Raw genomic sequence first — 20558 nt, 5'->3', positions numbered from 1 at the left:
CAAGATTAACGAGTAATTTACTTTTCAAGTAAATTACGAAATTATTACAATGCAAGGTTACCACCCACAAAAGGTTTTAATTAAAAATCACCTAAATAAATATCTCTATCTGGAGTAAATAGAATGATTGCATTTAAGGTGTACATCGTCCTATGAACCTTGGATAGAAACAAACATCCCTAATATGGTTTCTATTTGCTAACCAAGTAATGAAACGATCTAAACCAAGTCCATAGCCACCATGTGAACTGGTCCCAAACTTTCTTTGGTCAGTATACCAATAATAAGGGGTGGGGTCTAATTCGTTCTTCTTGAAAGCTTCCATTAGTTCATCCTTAAAAAAAAATACACAAATTAAAAGATTTAATTTATTTTTAAAATTATCAAAGAAATATTTCAAAATACAATGAACTTATAATTTTTTCGTTATTTCAACTATTAGTGAATAAATCAAAAAAATTCAAAAGACAAATTAAAAAACAAACATGGCAGCAAAAACTCAGAACAACTTACGTAATTATCCATTCTCATGGAACCACCGAGGATTTCACCTACTCCTGGCATCAATAAGTCAACCTACAAATTGTACAAATTTATTGTTCGTTCGTTTTAACTAAAAAATGTAAAATGACTAAAGTTTATTTTTAAAACAAACAAAAATTGCCTTACTGCTTCACAAACTCTTCTATCATTTGGATCTTTCTGCATGTAAAAAGCCTTCACATCAGCAGGAAAATGTGTCAAAAGAATAGGCTATACAAACAAATTGATCAACTAAGTCATATATTTTACAAACCAACAACTTTAAATCAAATATTCTATAAAAAATAAACAACTTTAAGTAAAAAACTTGCAAAAGAAACAATTAAAGGAAATAGCTCAGAAAAGGTGACATACTTCACCAATACTATCAGTCATTCTTCTCTCTGGCATCTCAGGAATATCCTAATAGAATGTTCGTTTTAAAATGTATAGATAAAAGTTCAATTAAAATACACAAAGAAATGCAATTAGAGTTTACATAAATAATAACAGTGTTAAATGACTGGATGTTACTATCTATATAAAATTTATTTTCATTAGGAAGATGGAAGTGATAATAAAGTAATATAAAGTGGATTATTCTCAAATGTCTTTTAAATGACAAAAATCTTATAAATTATATTCTCTCTTAGGCACTTTATTACCTTTTTGATCTAAATCCTATCATCAAATAAAATACTTATAAACCATATATATATATATATATATATATATATATATATATATATATATATATATATATATATATATATATATATATATATATATATATATATATATATATATATATATATATATATATGAATTAATATACTTATGCAACACAAAATAAACAGCAAATTACAAGTGTTAGTGTTTTGAAATCAATTAATTTCATTATATGGAAAAATTTTTTTAGATAAATTTATTAATAATCTTTAAATATCTTCTTCATTACCTCTCCAAATTCATAGAATGACCCATCATCTTTTTTGTACCCATCTGCCTTTAGCCAGTCAATAGCCTCACTATACTTCATGCGCCTAAATAAAAATGATAAACAAGAATATAATAAACAAGCTTGAAAGTAGTTTTAAAAGGTAAAATTTACTTGGACTTTTTAAATAAACCATTTTGCTACTAAGTTTTATGGCTAAGAAAATTTTTTTCTTACTTGAATGGACGCTTTGGAGGTTTGAAATCCTGAAAAGAAAATAATTAAGTACTGTTTAAAAATTTTTCAAGCTAAAGTAAATCACTTTAACATTAAATTATTTTTAAATATATAAAGAAGGTTCATAATAAACAACTGGCCTTAAATCAATTAAGTTGAACCCTTTCATTTACTTTGTTGGTCAATCAAGACAATTTAAAATCATAAAAAGGAGTCAAGTTTAGAGTAAAATTTAACTGACAAAATCAATATTTAAGATATTGTTTAAAGAAAATCTCTAAAACTGTGAATATGGATACTTATTCACTTCCTGGAAAAACAATTTTAATAAAAATAAATTTTTACATGACAGAAAAAATAAAAATAAATTTTTACATGACATAAAATAAAAATAAGTTTTTACATGACAGATATAATAAAAATAAGTTTTTTTTTCCTGTTAAACAATTTGCAAATATGAACTATAAGCTCAATTAGTTTTCACTAACACATTGTAGAAACAGCAAGTTTACATGTGTTTAAGAAAGAGTTTATTATTGTTAATAAAGAACATAAAAAACTATCATTATTTCAATAAACTCAACCACTGAAGATATCATCAACTTTAAACTTAGAGTTGAAGCCACCTAATATTCCAGAACCATACACATCTGAGAGTTTTTTCTTGTAAAATAAAAACTCCAAATAGGTAAGGAGCAAGTATAAACTTTTGAAGAATTCAAACCTTTATAGACCATGGAGTGAACTAATCTACAGACTTATATTTTTTACATTAAATTAAGCTTGATATTTTGTGAATCTTTAAATGTCATTTTACTTAAAATGAACTATGAGAATAATTTTTTGGTTTACTTCCTATAAATTTTACAAAATGAAAAAAAGCAAAAAAAGCAAATAAACAAGTTTACTGGATTTAATTCAGAAAGTAGAACTCCTTCTTTTGTCTTCAAAAACCTATCAACAACATCACAAACCTAAAAAAAATATTACAGGGTGTCTAACTAAAACTGTAAAAGCTAATGTAAAAATAAAAAAATAAAAAAATAAAAATATACCAAATCTTCTACTCGATTGAGCAACTCTTCAAAGTCAATAAAAGGACACTCTCCCTCTATATGAGTATATCTATAATTAAATTATAAGTAAATTAAAATTAATTATAATGGCTTTTAACTTATTAAATTACATAATTTTTTTTTTTTTGCATACTTTAAATTCAGAAGTAGCAGTCAATACAGAAAATATTTTTTACATTTCCAGAACAGATAGTAAGCATTCTTTTCATTATAAGCTAAGTTAGACTTACTCAGCTAAATGTCTTCGTGTTCTTGACTGTTCTGCCCTATATGATTGGGCAATACAAAACACATCACCAACTGCTGGAATAGCAGTTTCTAGGTATAGCTGGGAAGATTGTGTTAAATATGCAGGTTCTCCAAAATAATCAAACTTGAACAAAGTACTTCCACCCTCACACTGAGTTTGCACCAAAGTAGGAGGTGTTATTTCAGTATAACCTTTTGCAAAATAATGCTCACGAAAGCTAAATAGTAAAGATAAAAAGCATTTATGGGTTTAGAGCAAAAAAATGTATTAAACATGAAACTGTTTAATTTTTATTACTTATCAAAAGCATTAAAAAGTTACACTTTTAAAAAATAATCTTCTTGATCAAAATAATTATAATTATAATAGTAATAATAGTAATAATAATAATAATAATATAAATAATAATAATAATAACAATAACAATATAAATAATAATAATAATAATAATAATAATAATAATAATAATAATAATAATAATAATAATAATATAAATAATAATAATAATAACAATAACAAAATAAATAATAATAATAAAAATAATAAAAATAATAACAACAATAATAATAATAATAATAATAATAATAATAATAATAATAATAATAATAATAATAATAATAATAATAATAATAGAGTAATAATAATAATAATAATAATAATAATAATAATAATAATAATAATAATAATAATAATAATAATTATTATTATAATGATAATAAAAATTATAATAATGATAATAATAAATAATAGGAAATACATTTTTTAGTTGGCTAACTTTTGACTATTTAGCAATATTAACTCAAATAAAAAACCAATAGATAAACACCACTCAAGTACCAAAATTCAAAGCAACACTCAAAATGAATGGACTCACATATCTCAGGTTTGTTTTAAATTATATAAAAGTCTAAAACTTGAAATGGAAACTACTTAATATTCTTTTAGATGTTTAAAAAAATTATCAAGCTATAATCATAACAAGAGTTAACCTATACATAACAAAAACTGTTTCATATTTGTAGTACTTTCTTACCAATGGGTAATAGTAGATCTGATCCTCAAAATCTTTGACAACTAATATGAAAAGTAACGACAAGTTAAGCTGTAGAAGATTTTTTAAATCAGAATATATTTAGATTATAATGCTACATATGCAAATCTTAGTTACTTGACTTTCTGTAAAAAATTTAAGGTCAAAATTATAAATTATATTTCTTTTAATTAAAAGATCTTTTTGTTGAGCTAGGTAAACAAAATATGTTGCTTTTAAAAAATTGAATTTGTTTCTTCAACTTAACCCAGAGATCAGAGACTGAAGAGTTTTGTTTTTACTACATCCATTTTTCATAAATCACTCACATGTTCACCACGCAGAGCAAGATGTCTGTTATCTAGCTGTGTGTCAATATTGGATTGCTAAAAAATATTTTGAGTGTTACAATAAATCATCAAAAAATTACCAAAAAAAAATAAATTATAAACTTTTAAATATCGCTAGATCACTAGAAATAACATTAAGAAAGTATTTCATATTAGTTTCTCATTACAAAAATAAAAATACTTCATTTTTAACTTTTTTTCTAATCAATGTGAATCAAACCAATGACGAACATTTTAAGCATAAATGCAGAAGCAACACATAATAAAGTATAGACAGAAATTAAGTGATATGAGGATTTTATTTCAACATTTCAATCAAATTTTTAAATTTAGTTCCAAACTCTTAGTCGAAATTTTGATTGACATATGATAGCACGCACACACCACAAAGAATTATGATGAGAAGGATCAAACCATTAAAGATATAAAAGATATAAATGAATATTTTTGCAAGATAAACATTACAAACATTTAGTTTAGTAAATTTTCTTTTAAGTTTTTCATTAAGGTTGTAGAAATAATCCTCTTGAAAAACTTGGGAAAGTATAAAATAGTTGAATTATGCTAAAATATGCTAAAGTATAAACATTAAGTTTAAAATAATTGTGCATTTGTAATTAACCATTCAATGCATAACTGGTAGTTCTAACAAAAAAACAAAACAACTTGTGACAAAAATTTTATTTTTTACAAAAAAAAATCTATTGATTGTAAAGAATTTTCCTTTTGAAATTTTAATATTTTTTCTTTTAAAAATGAATTAAATTGAATTAAAAATCATCTAAATAAATATCTCTATCTGGAGTAAATGGAGTGATTGCATTTAAGGTGTACATTAGATGAATTAAAACACCTACCCAATTTAAAAACCTTCCTTAATAAAACTTGAAAGAAATGAAATTACTACAACTAGTTGAATTACAAGAACTGAAACTGTTACAGAATTTAGTTGTATTAAAAAAAGAAGTTTTTAAGACAGAAACTACAAGAAAATAGAAATGAAAGACTGAAGAAACAATAATAAAAATAATAATACTTATAATAATAATAATAATAATAATAATAATAATAATAATAATAATAATAATAATAATAATAACAATAATAATAATAATAATAATAATAATAATAATAATAATAATAATAATAATAATAATAATAATAATAATAATAATAATAATAATAATAATAATAATAACATTTATAATAATAATAATAATAATAATAATACTAATAATAATAATAATAATAATAATAATAATAATACTAATAATACTAATAATAATAATAATAATAATAATAATAATAATAATAATAATAATAATAATAATAATAATAATAATAATACTAATAATACTAATAATAATAATAATAATAATAATAATAATAATAATAATAATAATAATAATAATAATAATAATAATAATAATAATAATAATAATAATAATAATAATAATAATAATAATAATATTAATAATAATAATATAAATAATAATGATACTACAACTACAACTACAACTACTACTACTACAACTACAACTACAACTACAACTACTACTACTACTACTACTACTACTACTACTACTACTACTACTACTACTACTACTAATAATAATAACAACAATAATAATAACAACAATAATAATAATAATAACAACAATAATAATAATAACAACAACAATAATAATAATAATAATAACAACAATAATAAAAATTTACATTCTCTTAAGGTTTGTAACTAAAACTAGTTTTTGTTATGAAAAAGGTTATCAACTTGATTTGAAAAACCAAAGGACTAATTTATATTTCTAATTAATTTCTAGTAAAATAAAATACCTCAGTTACTACATTTTCAACGCCACCTGCAGGAGAAAATCCAACAACCTCCCAAAAGTCAACTACCAGTTCATGGCCACCAGGTGCCTAAATAAAAACTCCATTTTAATATTATTCTCAGTTAGAGCTCCGTCTTAATATCATAATAACATTATAATACTATCATAATAGTATTATAACAGTATTGTAATAATATTGTTATAATACTATTAATATTAATATAAACAAAATGTGCTTGATAATTTTTTTTAAACATCTAAAAGTATGTTAAGCAGTTTCCAATTTAACCAAAACCACTAACAGATTTGCCTTCAGGAAGCTCTTGTATTGTTCCATACAACAGTACTGATGACTCAGTGCTTAATCTGACAGCATTGTATGTTTGACATAATTCATCATTTAATACACATTGAAGAAAGCCTGTTCCATCTCGAAGTACAATAAACATCAGATTTTTCCCTTAAAAAAAAAACAAACTGAATAAAACAAACTGAATAAAAAAAGCTTTTTCTCAAACAATACTTAAGATGAGGATTTCCTCAAGGATAAAAAAAAACTCATTGTAATTATTACTATATATATTGGGTATGCCTTGCAAAATTTCTGAAAAAAAATAATTAAGAAAATGCTAACTGGATTGTCAACAACATTTTTCAGTATTAAAACCATGGTTTAAAGTTTAAAACAATACCTTGTTGGCGAAGTCGATGAACCCAGCCATAGATTTTAACTCTTTGTTCTCTGTGCTCAAAAGTGTTTCTAATTTTTATCTAAAAATAAAAAATTAGGAATAATTAAAATATCATTCAAATTACCATTAAAAAAAATTGAGCTAAAAAATCATCCAGTAATGTTAAGTAACAAAACAATAAAAAACAATAAAAATCAATAAAGAAACCAGTTTAGCTGCAGGCAGAGATTTATTTTCAACAATAACAATGCCTCTAGCTTCTTCTAAATTCTTTTCATGTTGAGCTGCTTTCTCTGCCTAAAATGTTAAATAAAATTTCTACTCATTTAATACAAAAACATGAGAATAAAAAATTCACAAGAGTACAATTACTTATAAGAAATACTAGTTTACACAAGACTAACAAAATGTACAAGTCCATATGCTACAGTAGTTGTAATAATGACATAAGGTTCAAAACTGCTGTAAATAGAATTAGTAAAACTCTAAAAAATGTTGTTTTTTTTAAAAAAGCTATGCAAATTCTATTAACAACAGTTTGGAAACTTTTGTCATTAATGATTAACTTGGTTTTAAAAAGATAATTTTTATTATGTTTATGAAAGTACTTTAACTTGTTTTAATTTCAAAATGTCATTTAATTTGTCTTAAAATGTCACCTCTCTCTTTAATCTATCTTCAGCTTTTCTTTGCTCTTGTGAAAAAAGCTTTATCATTTTCTTTAACTGGGCTTTTGCTATAACTTCAAAACCACTTGTTTCTGGAGTCTTAGCATCAACCATAATAACCGGGAATGGCTCTTTACCAGCATGTCTCATAGCTTGAAGAACTGTTTTAAAAGGTGCAGACTCTGTGCCATTACCATTCTCATCACTACCATTACTTTCAGATGTATATATTGCTGGCTTATCTACAAAAAATTGATTTTTTTTTTATCTACAAAAAATTGATTTCTATTTTTACTTCCACAATTGTAAGCATTTAAGAATTGAAACAACAAAGTTAGGAGAGAGTTGGTAAATATTTAATAATTTAACTGTCAGGCTTTATAACTCAAGAACAGGGCAATACTTTTTAAAAAGAAATTACTTTTAAAAGAAGTTAGTTGATTTCTTAATTGAACTTGATTAAATCAATCAGCTCTATAAAAATTTGTATTTTTTCATATTGAATATTATATTTTACATTAAAATAGTGGAATATAATTTAGGGTTGGCTAAAATATGAACCTGACAGTATAACTTTTATTTTTATTGACTCCTATACAAACGTAATCTTGTGATTAAGAAAGTATGAAGAAAGAATTCTAATTTAGTTTCAACTATCAAAAATAACACTAAATTTTCTGTTCACAACACAAGTTATAGCAAGCCCAACAGCTGAACCATAAATGATTTGAAAACAAAACTTAGGGGAGCTCACTAAAAGCAAGTCCCTAATATTTTAAAGAAGAAAACTTGCATTACAAAATACTGAGTGTTTGTAAGTTTTTTTAAATGATTTTCCCCTATAATGCAGTTATTTTTATTGTTTTTTTTTAAGTGTTTAAATTGATAAATTTTCATTTCTTTAACTTGAACTTAAATTTCAAATGTGAAATTAAAAAAAAAAACACTTTTATTTTACATTTTTAAGATTAAAAATAAAAATTTCAATTGTTCTGTTGTTCCATTCATGAGTTTAAAAGTACTTGGATGTTAAATTTTCCTGTCTCTTGAACTCAGTGGCAGTCCTCTTTACTGTTTTTATACAGATTTTTTTAACAGAATAAATATATATATATATATATATATATATATATATATATATATATATATATATAGAAAAAGTATTTTTAAGTTATAGAGTATTCTTTTTAAATATTGAAACTTAATAAAAAAAAATTTTAAAAAACTCTTTTACTAGATCAATTTCTCAAAAATAAGTTCTTATTCTGAAAAAATAAGAAAAAAAAAACATGAATAGCTTGTAGAAAAAATTTAACAAAAATGAAACTATTTCAAGAAAGAGCTCAGTTTCACTAAATCAATATTCATTATTAATGAAAGCTTACATTTAACGGCAAATATTCTTTATTTTCAAATCTGCTTTATTTAAACTAACCAAGTGGTGTGGTTATATGCAATTATAAAATTTCTGGATAAAACAGTTAGTTTTTCTACCAGTAATCAAATAAAAAAAAACAAGTCAAGTAGAATTTTTTCAAACACATGCAATATATATAGCATGTGTAAACATTTATAAAAATAGCACTGTTCTATTTTTGTTCAGATTACCTGAATAAATACAAGTTTTTTTTCTTGCAAATAATAAATACCAAATGTTTACAAATTTATAGATAAGTAAAAGCTTAGGAGTAACTTCTTTCATGGACTTGATGCAAAGACATTATAAGCATCTGTTAAAGAGCATCTGTATTCAATATCAAGACACAATTTGCTCCTCTTTAGGTATTTTTACTAAACCATAAAATATGTTTATATCTCTTAAAATGGTTGGAAATACTTTTATTTTAAAATTTGGAAGTGCTTAAGCAAGTTATGCAATAATTTTTGGCATTGAACATTTGGGGGGAGATTAATAACTTTTAAAGAGCTTGGACATGTTTTATCAACTGTGCATTTAAATAAGAACTATTGTGTTTTTAACTAACCTTTATAAGAGCTTAATGTTCTCCCTATAAACTTATGCTCTTTGAAAAAAAATCTGCTGGGGATAGAGCTGATATTTTGGTATCCACAAGCTATTGACAAAGATCTTCTTAAATATTGTAAGGAAGTTACTTTTACTACACAAGCAAATTTAGAAGAAAGGAGATGACACCACATAATCAACAGCGATCTAATTGAAAAAGAGATCATTAGGTAGTTAGATTTTTTAGATAGTAAGCACTTATATGGAGTCAGATTTGGAAAAAGAGATTTGTTTGCCTACATGCTAATCCATCAACTTTTAAATTGTACAAAATGCACAAAGTCTTTGTAAAATTATTTCCCAATAACATTGGTTTTAATTAAAAAGATTAAGCATCTTTGTTTAATGGATCATTAAGCAATATCATCTCTTGGCAAAGGTGTGTAATCTTCAGCAAATTTATTTGTCAGCAGTAAATGATAATATGCAAATATAAGCAAATTTATTTGTCAGCAGTAAATGATAATATGACAAGGAGTTATTGGTTAGATATGAAGTTGTTGGTTATTCCTAAAAAGGGTTAATTATATAGAGTAAGACTTATTTAAAACTAAAACTCTTTAAGAAGCAATCTTAGCATGACAACTAAATGAAAGGATAAAACCATATCTAATGGCACTATATATTTAATAAAATAAATGTTAACAACACAACTCTTATCGTATATGGTTAAAATTTTAAACGAAGCTTGATTGGATTTTTTATTTTAAGATTTAAAATAAACAAATGTTTGGGAGCCTTGAAGCTCCGTCAAAAAAAAATAAAATCTTTGAAAAACTCACCAGAGATCGATATGTCTTTCACTTCTTCTGAAATATCACTCATTTTAAACGAAGGGGATATACAACATTGACTATAGGGCGAACGTGTTTACGAAGTACTTCTTGCCGTAAGTTCCGTAATGATGCAATACGCACACGCATAAACCTCGATTACTAGTTAGTTCATTATAATTTATAGCCACATAAAAGGCTCAACTATCATAAAAAGTTCTCATAGTGCAATTCTGAAGTTACGAATGGAATGCCATAATTTTTTACATTCAAAATTACTCTGCATTTTTGTTTCATAAAAAGAAAAAGATATCGAGTTGAGTCTCAATTATGCTATTATTATGCTTCTTTTTTTCCTTTATTACTTTCTTTACTGGGAAGAAATTTGGAATTGACGATCATGTTTTAGAAAGTATAGTTAAAAAAATTGACAACAAACAGTGAACAATTCTTTAACTGAATTTTCCACTATTATTAAACGCAGTCGACGAACACCAATAAGACTCTTCCACGTGCTCGTCGTCTTCTTAGTAGTCTCAAACAGACAGTGATTAATCAAAAACCTTGAACGATGTGACTTTTAAAAGATTTTGCTATTACCCCATTCAAACTAATAAAACTGAGTTTTAGTAACACTCGCTTTTGAAACGGTGCTCAGTTTAAACCTTTTTTAACTATTATGCTTGTCACTCCAAAATATATCAGGTTTACTTTTACGAAACCGAATAAAACTTAAGCTTGCTAACTCAAGTAAATATTCATTTACATAATACTTCGGTCACGTCTACTTTGAAGTACTTTTTAAAAACAAAAACAAAATGGAGAATTTAAGAAATGAAGAGATATTGATTTTCTTAACTAAAGTTAATATTCTGAAGTATTAAAGAAGGCGACGCAATCGAAGTTATTTTCATTTGTAATCTATAAATCAAATTTAAATTGTAAATCGACAAAAATTTTCGCGTTTTGAGATTTGTTTTTGATTGCTTCTGCACAACCAAAATAACTCGTTCTTGGTTTAAATTGTGACGTATGATAAAAAGTGGATTCTGTAACATAACCGGAGACGTTCGGCTCAGTAGTTGGACGAGCCCCCAGGCACTTCTCAAAGGCAAAAACTCATCAAAAAAAGACTATGGTTACAATATAGTGGTCTGCAGCCAGTGCAATACTCATCACTGCAGAATCCTATTGTGCTGAAATCAGTGAAATGTAAGCGAAATTACGCCAGCAGCTACAACATTGGTCAACAGGCGTGGTCCGATCCTACTACATGATAACTCTCGGCAACACGTTTCACAAATTACCGTTCGAAAACTACCATTCTTACCAGACCAGGCAAAAACGGCCTTCGTCAACTTCGTCGAATCCTGAGCACCAAATTTTTTTACTGACGGAGTGAATCAATTGTTTCTCGTTGGCAAAATAGTGCTGATTCAAATTGTTCTTATTTTGACTAATTTGAGTGAGTATTACTAAACTTGTTCAATATTAAAGTTTACCTATTAAAACCGACGAGACTTTCCTGACAACTTAATAATTATCATAAATCATTTCTTAAACACGCAATTAAAGAATGGAATTCAAGAAATAATGCACTGAAGTGGTATAGTAATTGAAATTTGATCAAGTAATTTGATAAATGTGCAACTATCAAAAAAACGTTAAAGAAAAAAAGGAAAACTATGATTGCTTAAGAAAAAAGTATCCTTTAAGATATTGTATAAATAAATTTTAATAAAAAATATATATATAAAAAGCAATGTCATTAATCGGCAACATCTATAATAAGTGGCGTTATATATTCTGAGTGACGGATTCCGAGAGAAAAAGAAGGAGCTTGACGTTTGTTTGCCGTGACTTTTTCAGGACAATGTGCACCGGGCCCAGGTTTCTGTGTTGAATCTAAAAATTAATGTATTGATTACAGGTAAGTTAGCAAATCAATCAACGTTATTTTTTGTTATAATATTTTGTTTTAGATAAAAAAAAAAAAAAAAAAAAAATTAACATTTTTTTTTACCTCCTGGCATGTAACTTCTTCCCAAAATAGAGTAAGCAGGAGCTTTCTTTTTTATTTTGTTAGCATCTAATGTATTGTAATGTCCCGGACCGGGTGTTTTAGCTAGATCTTCAGCAAAGCTTCCTGTTTTTGATCTGCCAATCATCGAAAATGCAGCAGATGCTGCTTTATCAGGGATTTTTGAACCAAGAAGCGTTGGTAACGTATAAGAGTTAGGGGCTGGAGTTGTGTCACCTGCAAAGTATTTTTTTAAAAATACAAGTACTTTGGAGAATATCAAACTATTATCAAAAGAATGGTGTTAAAACTATTAAAATTACGTTTTCTATATCTTGTTCTTGCTGCTATTGAATATGCAGGGGCATGTCTTTCACCTTGTGGATGAACGTTTTCCGGTGAATAAGCCCCTGGTGATGGGGTTTTAAAGGTATCTATAAATTGAAACTGCGTGTTAAATTTTTTTTCTTTTTAAGGAGAACATTTTTACTTTTTATATTGTACTTGATTTAAACAAGAAAAGAAAGTATACTTGGATCTTTTTGCCTTCCTAAAATTGAATATTTCGGAGTACCATCTTTTCCGAATCTAGTAATTGAAGGATGAACCATATAACCAGGTCCAGGGCTGCTTTCTTTTTTAAACACTAAAACAGAAAAAAATTTCTAAAAAAAGTTTTTTGCAACAAACAGGCGTAAAAATTTTAAAAACCATTATTCTGATATACTTGGGTTTCCTAATCGATGTCCAAAAGAGTAAGCAGGGCTAATTTTTTTAGTAAAATCATGATGATGATACCCACAAGTTGAAGGTAAAGCATATCTTCCTGGACCGGGACCTGATGGATAAAAACAACATTTACGTCATTACTGAAGAAAAACTCAGCATAGTATAAAGAAAAACAAGTTCTTTTATAAAGTTGAAGAAATTTTAGAGGGCAGAAGTAATGGCAAACAAGAATTCTAATTCTAATATTATTAATAGTAAGAATGATAATAAATGTATTAATTTACATTAACTAACATTTTATCGAATTGTTATTTTACGAACGATTACTCAGAGTAAAAGTTAATACCAAAAACCTTCAATACCTGTTTCACGAGCAGCTATTATTGGTCCTTTGTTTTCTACTTCTACGGTCATCGTAAAAAAGTCCCTTTTATGAATTTTGGTTAGAACATATTTTTAAAATCCAAATAAAAAAGGGTTTTTCAAAAATAGCGTCATATAAACAAAAGACAAAAAAAGAAAAAGAAAACAAAAACGCTAAAAATAACCATAGCAACCACCATTAATTTGCAGAACAGAATTTTTGCACAGCTGATATACATATGCTTCCGAAATGTTGGAAATTACGAGCAGGAGTTGTGTTCCATTAAGAAATAGTTACTCAAAACTAAGCTTGAGTATTATGTTTTAAAATCAAAGTTAAAGAAATAACTAAAGAAAAATGTTCCTTAATTTTATGCATATGGTTCGTGCTGGACCTTTCAACAGAGTTGTTAAAAAAGCAAAGATTTTTGCTCTAGCTAAGGTTTTTAGTTAAAATATCTTTGTTAGAAATCCTGAAAATCTTACATGCTTAAGTTTTTTTAATCAAATTGCTTTAAAGGTTTATATCAAAAGTAGAATTTAACTTATATTAGTAATAAAGCCAAGAATAATTTAAAGAATCTTAGAACAATGTAGTTGTTAAAAATTCAGTTTGAAGAATATCTTACAACTTTAAAGTCCTAACCACTACTCTCTAAATTTACTTATAAGTTTTAAAAAAATCTTAAATTGCCTGAAACTGTTTTTCAGAACTCTTCCTTCTTTTTTTTTTTTCAATAAAGAAGTTTGGTAAGTATGGTAAAAATAAACATTCAAATTGGCATTTTATTTTGGATGTACAAACTTTTGAAATGTATGAATATGGGAGTTAGGGTTAAATTTCTTTGAAATGTAACTCAGTTTATATTGAATTTGTTAGGAGTAAAATAAAGGTTAGGTTTAGAGAAAAGTTAGTTAAGATAGGCTTGGTTAAGCCTTAGCCAAAAGTTTACCATGAGCAATTAGAGCTAAAATAGTTTTAGATAAACTTAACTCTAATTCCATGTTTAGGCAATTTAAAATGTGTTGCAATGCTAATTTTAACATTTACAAAAATAAAAACAAAAAAAAAGTTTGGCATTGATATTAATTTTTATATTTTACAACAATAAAACACAAAATTAGATATACACACAAGAATTCTATAAATGGTCTTTTAAAACTATAAAGACTTAACTGATGATAAATAGCTAAATCTGGAAACTTTAGTTATAAAGATTTGTTTGAAAAAAAAAAAAAAATCAAACTCAAAACAAACTTTAATTTAAAATATTGAACTATATAGTTACATATATACATGTATATAGATCTATTAAAATTAAAATCAAGTTGTTAAAAAATTCTACTTAAACAATTAAGCTGATAAAGGAAATATTTTTGATTAATTAGACACTGCATTTTTTTTTACCTAAGGCTTTTATTCAACTAGATATTATGTTATTAAACTTTTTGTTGTTCTGAAATTACAAAATATTTAACTATTTTCAAGTTTAAAGAGTAATGTTGTGCTTTTGAATTGCATTCCAAAATCTGTTTTAAAATTATATATAAAAATATCATGTTATTTAATTTGTAATTTCCAGTCCTATGTGACCTAAGTATAAGTCTACCACTGGCTGTAAATTTAGTATTCTCCTGTGATAAATAAATAAGTTGTAAAATTTTAATAATTACTTAAGGAGATCTGTAAATTATTAAGATTAAAATATATAAGTTTAAATATTTTAATTGTCCTTTTATTAAATTTTATCTTTAGGGATTTCGTGGTAGAAGAAAGAACTGTTACAGTCTTGCCGTAAGATGTGTCCATAAAGCCCTGCAAAAACAATATAAAGGACGGAAACTAAAGAAAAGAGATATGAGAAAGGTTTGTTTTTTTTTTCTGCTTTTTTTGTAACAATATAGTTATACTTAGATTTTTAAATTTTTATCACCAGTATTTATTTCATCAACTTGATATTCAAATACAGAGTCTGCTTTTATTAGTTATGGATACAAAGAATCAACTTTGGTGTTCGAGAGCATAGCATGCCATATTCAGTTTTTATGAGAAATCTATGCAGAGTAAGTTATTTTCAAATAGATCTTTAAGAATTAAGTTTGATCTTTGAAAATTGTTTCAAGCACTACTCTACTGAATATTAACTTAAAAATACTTAGTGATGTTGTTTATTCTAAAATAGATAATTTTTTCAAGTTAAATGTAGTGAAAATGAGAAGCGGGTCTCAATAATAAACAGTTTTGTTTTTATAAATAAACAGTTTTATGAATAGATAAATAAACGGTTTTGTTTTTAACTTGTACTCTTTTATTTTGCATGTTTTAGTACATTGAAAAAAGTTCGAACATTTTCAAACTTTTTTCCCAAATAGTTCGAACATGTTCAAGTTCGAACTTCTAAAAAAAAGTTCGAATTGGCAGCCCTAGTTGCTTCACAGACTATAAAATCTAAAACTAAAATCTAAAACTCCAAAACTAAATCCCAAACTTCTCACTTACAATCAGTGAAGGTATTGCAATACAGTGAAGTGAACTATAATACAGTGAAATTATAACAGTAAGTTTAGTTATAGTTCAGTGCAATTAACTTTAAGTCAGTAAAATTAACTATTATACAGTTAAATTATAACTCAGTAAAATTATATTGGATAGAAACACAATAAGGAAATTGGAAGCTCTCTACAAATTGGACAAAAATTGAAAAAAGTCTTCAACAGACATTCATTTTAAGAGTTCCTAATGAAAAATATTTTCCTTATCCTACATTACTTTTGATAATATTGAAAATCAAGCAAATAGAATAATAAAATTTTATATATGTGGCTTATTTCAGAGTAATATTGCAATCAATCGTAAAATGTTATCAGAGTTGGCAATTCATGAGCCAAGGACATTTCATGTAAGCATAATAGTTTTATTGCTGAATTTTTGAGATGGATTTTTTAAGGTGAATTAATTAAATACTAAGCTTGGGCATCTCAAATCTATTTTTGTTACGAGACATTGCGATACGAGATCTCGAAATGACACTGAGTTTCGAGAGTAGTTTCGATTGAGATTGTGGTTTTCACAAGTTTCAAGAATCTGTTTTGAGAGTTTACGAGAAGTAACATGATTCTCGATTGAGAATTGGCCACAAAATGTCCCTTTCTCGAAACATGACAATATTACGAGAATGACGAGAAATTAACAAGGTTTAAAATATTTTTTCTATGTTTTTCAAGATATTACGAGAAAAGTTTTCTAATTTTTCAAATATATTGAGAATGATTGGAACAAAAGGTTTTTTGTTCATTTTTGTATCTAAATTTTGATTAAAATAACAAAACACTATTTCTATGCCCACCTAAGCAGCCATTGGCAGTCTTCATCATGAAACATTCTACTCTTTTTTCAGTTTTCATCAGATAGAAGGGAAGGTTGCATCTGGCCAAGAACTTGGCAATTTCTATATCTCCTCCTCTCGTATGCTGCTCTTTGTCCTGCGGCTTATACTTTATGTATGCATCAATGTTTTTGGCTTTCTCAGGTGTTGATGGTCCTACCAACTTCCTCTTTTTAATGTCTCTACTCAAGACTTTAGGTGTATGTCGTCATTGCTCTTGCTTGTATCGCTCATCTTCGTCGTATAACTAAAAATTAAAAAAAAGAATAATAAGTACCTTTTTTTGTAAAAACTAAAAAGGTTTTGGATTCATAAGTAAACAAAAGAAAAACGATTCAAAAATTCTAAATCAATCATGAAATAGTTAATATTCAATAAAAATAGTTTAATAAAGATTAATAAAAATGATTTAAAACACCAATTCACCTGCTATAGAATTCTGATAGGCAATATCTCCTTGGTGCTTTTTCTCTGCCTTTTCTTTTTCCAAAGCTAGCCAGATCACTGAGTATAATATATAGTAATAAAGTGTTTTCTTACCTGATTCTTTGTAAAAAAGATGATAATATCATTGAATGACAAAGAAATGTTATATATTTAATAAAATTTTAGCTAATTTCATTAAACTTTTAAAGTTTTAATTTTAAGCTCAGTTTACATTGCAAAAAAAAAACAATAACAATTTACCTGCATTTTTTGGATTAACTAGTTTATCCTTTTTTTTTGAAGAGTCATTACAAGAAACTTGTAATATCTCGAAATTCTCACTAAAATTCTTGAAATGAAGTAAATATGAGATTCTTTTAACTAATCTTGTAAAGAATCTTGTAACTCTAGAAAAAAACTCAAAAAAATCTCGAAATTTTCAAGATTTTTTGGTGAATTTTCAAACCCAATCTCGTAACTTCTTGTATCATCTCGAAATAAAAATCTTGATTGAAAATTCCCAAAACGTTTTGAGATATCTAAGCTTATTAAATTCTTTAAAAGGAAGCTAATTCTTTGTATTAATTGATAAAATAGTTGCTAAGGCAAATAGTTATTATGGCTACAATAATGTTTATGTTCTTATGTAGGCTTTAGCAGAACTAGCAAAGGACAGACATAGAGATGGATTGTTGGCAGCTTTAGATTAACCAATATGTATTTTTTGTGCTTTGTGAATATATTTTATACTTTAATATCATTGTTTTTTTGTGTAAAGTTTACCCTGAATCAAGTTTATCTACTCTATTTTTATTAACACTATTATATATATACATTGAGTGAATCAGCATTGGTGATACCAAACAATTTAAGTGCTGCTTAACTATTGAAGATTTTTTAATAAATTTCTATTTACAAGTTCTGGATAACAAAGTAGATTGTAAATAACTGATTTAACCATGGTGGACTCGGTATATAATAGTCCTCACAAATAAGGATATTTTTGGTTGTAAGCCTATAATATTATGTTTTGAAGTCAAGGTTGGTAAATATTTTGATGCTTGATAAAATTCACTGAAAAATGATATCAATAAAAAACTTTTTAGAACTACTATTTGTTTGAGCTAATTGTTTAGAACTACTAAAAGATAAACCCACAAATATATAGATCAACTAAGAGAAATGCAACTTATACAATCAAATTGGTAATGATATCACCAATACTGAAAAACAAGTATAGTAGTTTTTCTGAGTTTTTTTTTCTAATGATTTGCCATTTTAAGAAATTTACATATTTTTTATTGTTATGTTCCATAGAGTAATGTATTAGGTATATAATGTTTTTTTAATTCCTAGTAAATAAAATAGAAAATATTTCTTATGTGTAACACGGTTTATTAAAGAAAATGTATATTTTGAGACAAACCAGTCAAAACTGCCAGGTTTGCCACAAATTTTTTTTTTTTAAAGTTAGATTTAAGCTATATAAAAAGATCATGAATTACTATAGAGTTTTGTTTAATCCTAACTGATTTCTCTAATACTTTGCATGTATTTATTCTAAAAGAGTTTGTTCAAAAAGCTTTGTAAGTTCCACAGCATGGAAAGATTAGATATTCCTGATGATTCTTGGTCAAAAGAGGCAATAGAGAGTAATGCTTCATTAGAAAAATTTGCGCAAAAAAATAATTGGGAAAGACATCCATTTGTAAAGCAAACTGGAGATGTAAGAACTTACACTCGTTTTGGTAATGAGAAAGTATTTTATGGTTGTTTTTTTTTCTCTATCCAAGAACAGAAGGCTAAATGGTTGATTACTTATGGACCATGGTCAAGTAATGGTAGCAAGTAAGTTGGAACCTTCGAACAAAAATTATTTGATTTTAATTCTCTGATTAAAAGATTCTAGTATGTTGTGATTTGTAATTTTTGGCCCTGTTTTCTGATTCTTTTCCATTAGGTTTGTACATGGAGGTGCAATTGCTACCCATCATGACTCAATAACTGGGATTTTGGCTACTAAGTGTTTTGGAGCATGTGTGACTGCTAATCTTAATGTTAACTATAAAAGGTTTGCAATTTATTTTTGGCAGATATTTTCTTGTTATCATTTGTTGTTGTTCTTTATTTTATTTTATTTTATTATTATTATTATTATTATTTTTTAACGTTCTAAGCAAGGTGTTTGTATTTTTTTATTTTGCTATTTTTTAATGAACAGTTTTTTTGAAATCTCACCTTCCAGTATTCAAATCATGCTCTTAGTTAGGGTTTTTGATTCAGCTTTAGGAAAAAATCAGGATAAGTATATTTATAATTATATCAATAGATCTTAGTGTATTTACAATTATATCAATAGATCTTAGTGTACTTATAATTACATCAATAGATCTTTGTAAAGGTTAGGTAATAACTGATGTCATAATTGTGAGTTTTATGAACAAAAAAAATTATTTTTCATAGCCTAGCACATTCCATAAAATTGAAATTTGTAATAAATTCCAAAGAAAAAAGTTTCTTTTTTCAAAAATTTTGAAAAACACACTTGTCTAAACCAGTATACAAATATGCTTATTATTTGATGAAAATAAAAATCTCTTTTTATAAAATACCAATAGGTTTTACAGTCTTAAATTAAAACCTATAAACCTATAATATGTACTAAGTAGAATTTCTATTTAAAGCATGTTTAACTAAAATTTCTCTGTGAGAAGTTTTAGTTTAACAGTGTGAAAGCAAAAAAAAAACTTTTACTCAGAAATTTGAATCCATAACTTGCATAAAAAATTTGAATATTTGTTTTCTATCCTTGTTATTATTGTTCTTTTTCTATATTTTTTTGTTTTGTTTAGTCCTTTGCATGTTGGAAGTACTTTTCTATATGATTGCGAAGTAGTAAAAGTGGAAGGACGAAAGATCTATCTTGAAAGTAAAATTACCAGCTTTGATAGTGATAAAATGCTAGGTAATGCTTCTGCTATATATGTATTGGTCGATAAAGATGCATCTTTAACACAAAGTAATCCAAGTGAGCAAAACAAACCATGAATGAAGTGAAATTCCTTTAAATAATTGATTTTTAAAAGTTTTCCTTATGCTTTTATAAAGAATTTTTTATTTTAAATTGTTGAAATATGTATTTATGTGTAAAATTAAGTGAAATTATTTAAGCTACTCTGTAAAGATGTATGCTTTTTTGTTGAAAAAAATTTGGTCCTTAAATTTTGGCTATTAAAAA

At 25.9% G+C, this 20558-nt stretch overlaps 4 protein-coding genes across 6 annotated transcripts; 2 read left to right on the top strand and 2 right to left on the bottom strand.

Annotated features, from left to right (window-relative positions):
• Window positions 1-5: 5 nt before the first annotated feature.
• Window positions 6-10558, bottom strand: LOC145187343 (asparagine--tRNA ligase, cytoplasmic-like). 2 transcript variants are annotated; one of them, XM_090067738.1, is made up of 18 exons: window positions 10406-10551; window positions 9583-9770; window positions 7589-7839; window positions 7137-7226; window positions 6930-7008; window positions 6540-6697; window positions 6239-6325; window positions 4382-4438; window positions 4056-4096; window positions 3003-3239; window positions 2752-2821; window positions 2605-2670; window positions 1697-1725; window positions 1481-1565; window positions 898-945; window positions 670-753; window positions 514-576; window positions 6-334 (listed from the first exon to the last, which is right to left on the bottom strand). In XM_090067738.1, the coding sequence occupies exons 2-18, from the start codon at window positions 9755-9757 to the stop codon at window positions 134-136; spliced, it is 1821 nt and encodes a 606-aa protein (XP_089923864.1). In that variant the 5' UTR covers window positions 9758-9770; window positions 10406-10551; the 3' UTR covers window positions 6-133. The 2 variants fall into 2 exon arrangements, with proteins under 2 accessions (XP_089923864.1, XP_089923871.1); XM_090067745.1 differs by lacking the exon at window positions 9583-9770 and having other exon boundaries at window positions 10406-10558.
• Window positions 10559-12067: 1509 nt separating this feature from the next.
• On the bottom strand, window positions 12068-13674 carry LOC145187829 (ciliary microtubule associated protein 1A-like). The gene is made up of 6 exons (XM_090067748.1): window positions 13508-13674; window positions 13144-13254; window positions 12949-13062; window positions 12740-12850; window positions 12420-12653; window positions 12068-12301 (listed from the first exon to the last, which is right to left on the bottom strand). The coding sequence occupies exons 1-6, from the start codon at window positions 13557-13559 to the stop codon at window positions 12165-12167; spliced, it is 759 nt and encodes a 252-aa protein (XP_089923874.1). The 5' UTR covers window positions 13560-13674; the 3' UTR covers window positions 12068-12164.
• Window positions 13675-13740: 66 nt separating this feature from the next.
• Window positions 13741-18075, top strand: LOC145188013 (uncharacterized). Its single transcript, XM_090067763.1, has 5 exons — window positions 13741-13950; window positions 15265-15375; window positions 15495-15572; window positions 16343-16408; window positions 17971-18075. Exons 1-5 carry the CDS (start codon window positions 13867-13869, stop codon window positions 18028-18030), a joined length of 399 nt encoding a protein of 132 aa, XP_089923889.1. The 5' UTR covers window positions 13741-13866; the 3' UTR covers window positions 18031-18075.
• A 121-nt stretch (window positions 18076-18196) lies between these two features.
• Window positions 18197-20542, top strand: LOC149893322 (acyl-coenzyme A thioesterase THEM4-like). 2 transcript variants are annotated; one of them, XM_090067754.1, is made up of 5 exons: window positions 18197-18554; window positions 18677-18762; window positions 18888-19168; window positions 19281-19391; window positions 20173-20542. In XM_090067754.1, exons 2-5 carry the CDS (start codon window positions 18727-18729, stop codon window positions 20366-20368), a joined length of 624 nt encoding a protein of 207 aa, XP_089923880.1. In that variant the 5' UTR covers window positions 18197-18554; window positions 18677-18726; the 3' UTR covers window positions 20369-20542. The 2 variants fall into 2 exon arrangements, with proteins under 2 accessions (XP_089923880.1, XP_089923884.1); XM_090067758.1 differs by lacking the exon at window positions 18677-18762.
• Window positions 20543-20558: the final 16 nt, after the last annotated feature.

The sequence above is a fragment of the Hydra viridissima genome, unplaced genomic scaffold, assembly GCF_058129835.1.
Source record: "Hydra viridissima isolate aposymbiotic clone 2 unplaced genomic scaffold, HvirCarnegie_v1 scaffold_1, whole genome shotgun sequence".
In the NCBI taxonomy this organism is placed as follows: domain Eukaryota; kingdom Metazoa; phylum Cnidaria; class Hydrozoa; order Anthoathecata; family Hydridae; genus Hydra; species Hydra viridissima.
The sequence above is the reverse complement of the archived record's forward strand: the minus strand, read 5'-3'. Positions and strand labels throughout refer to the sequence as shown.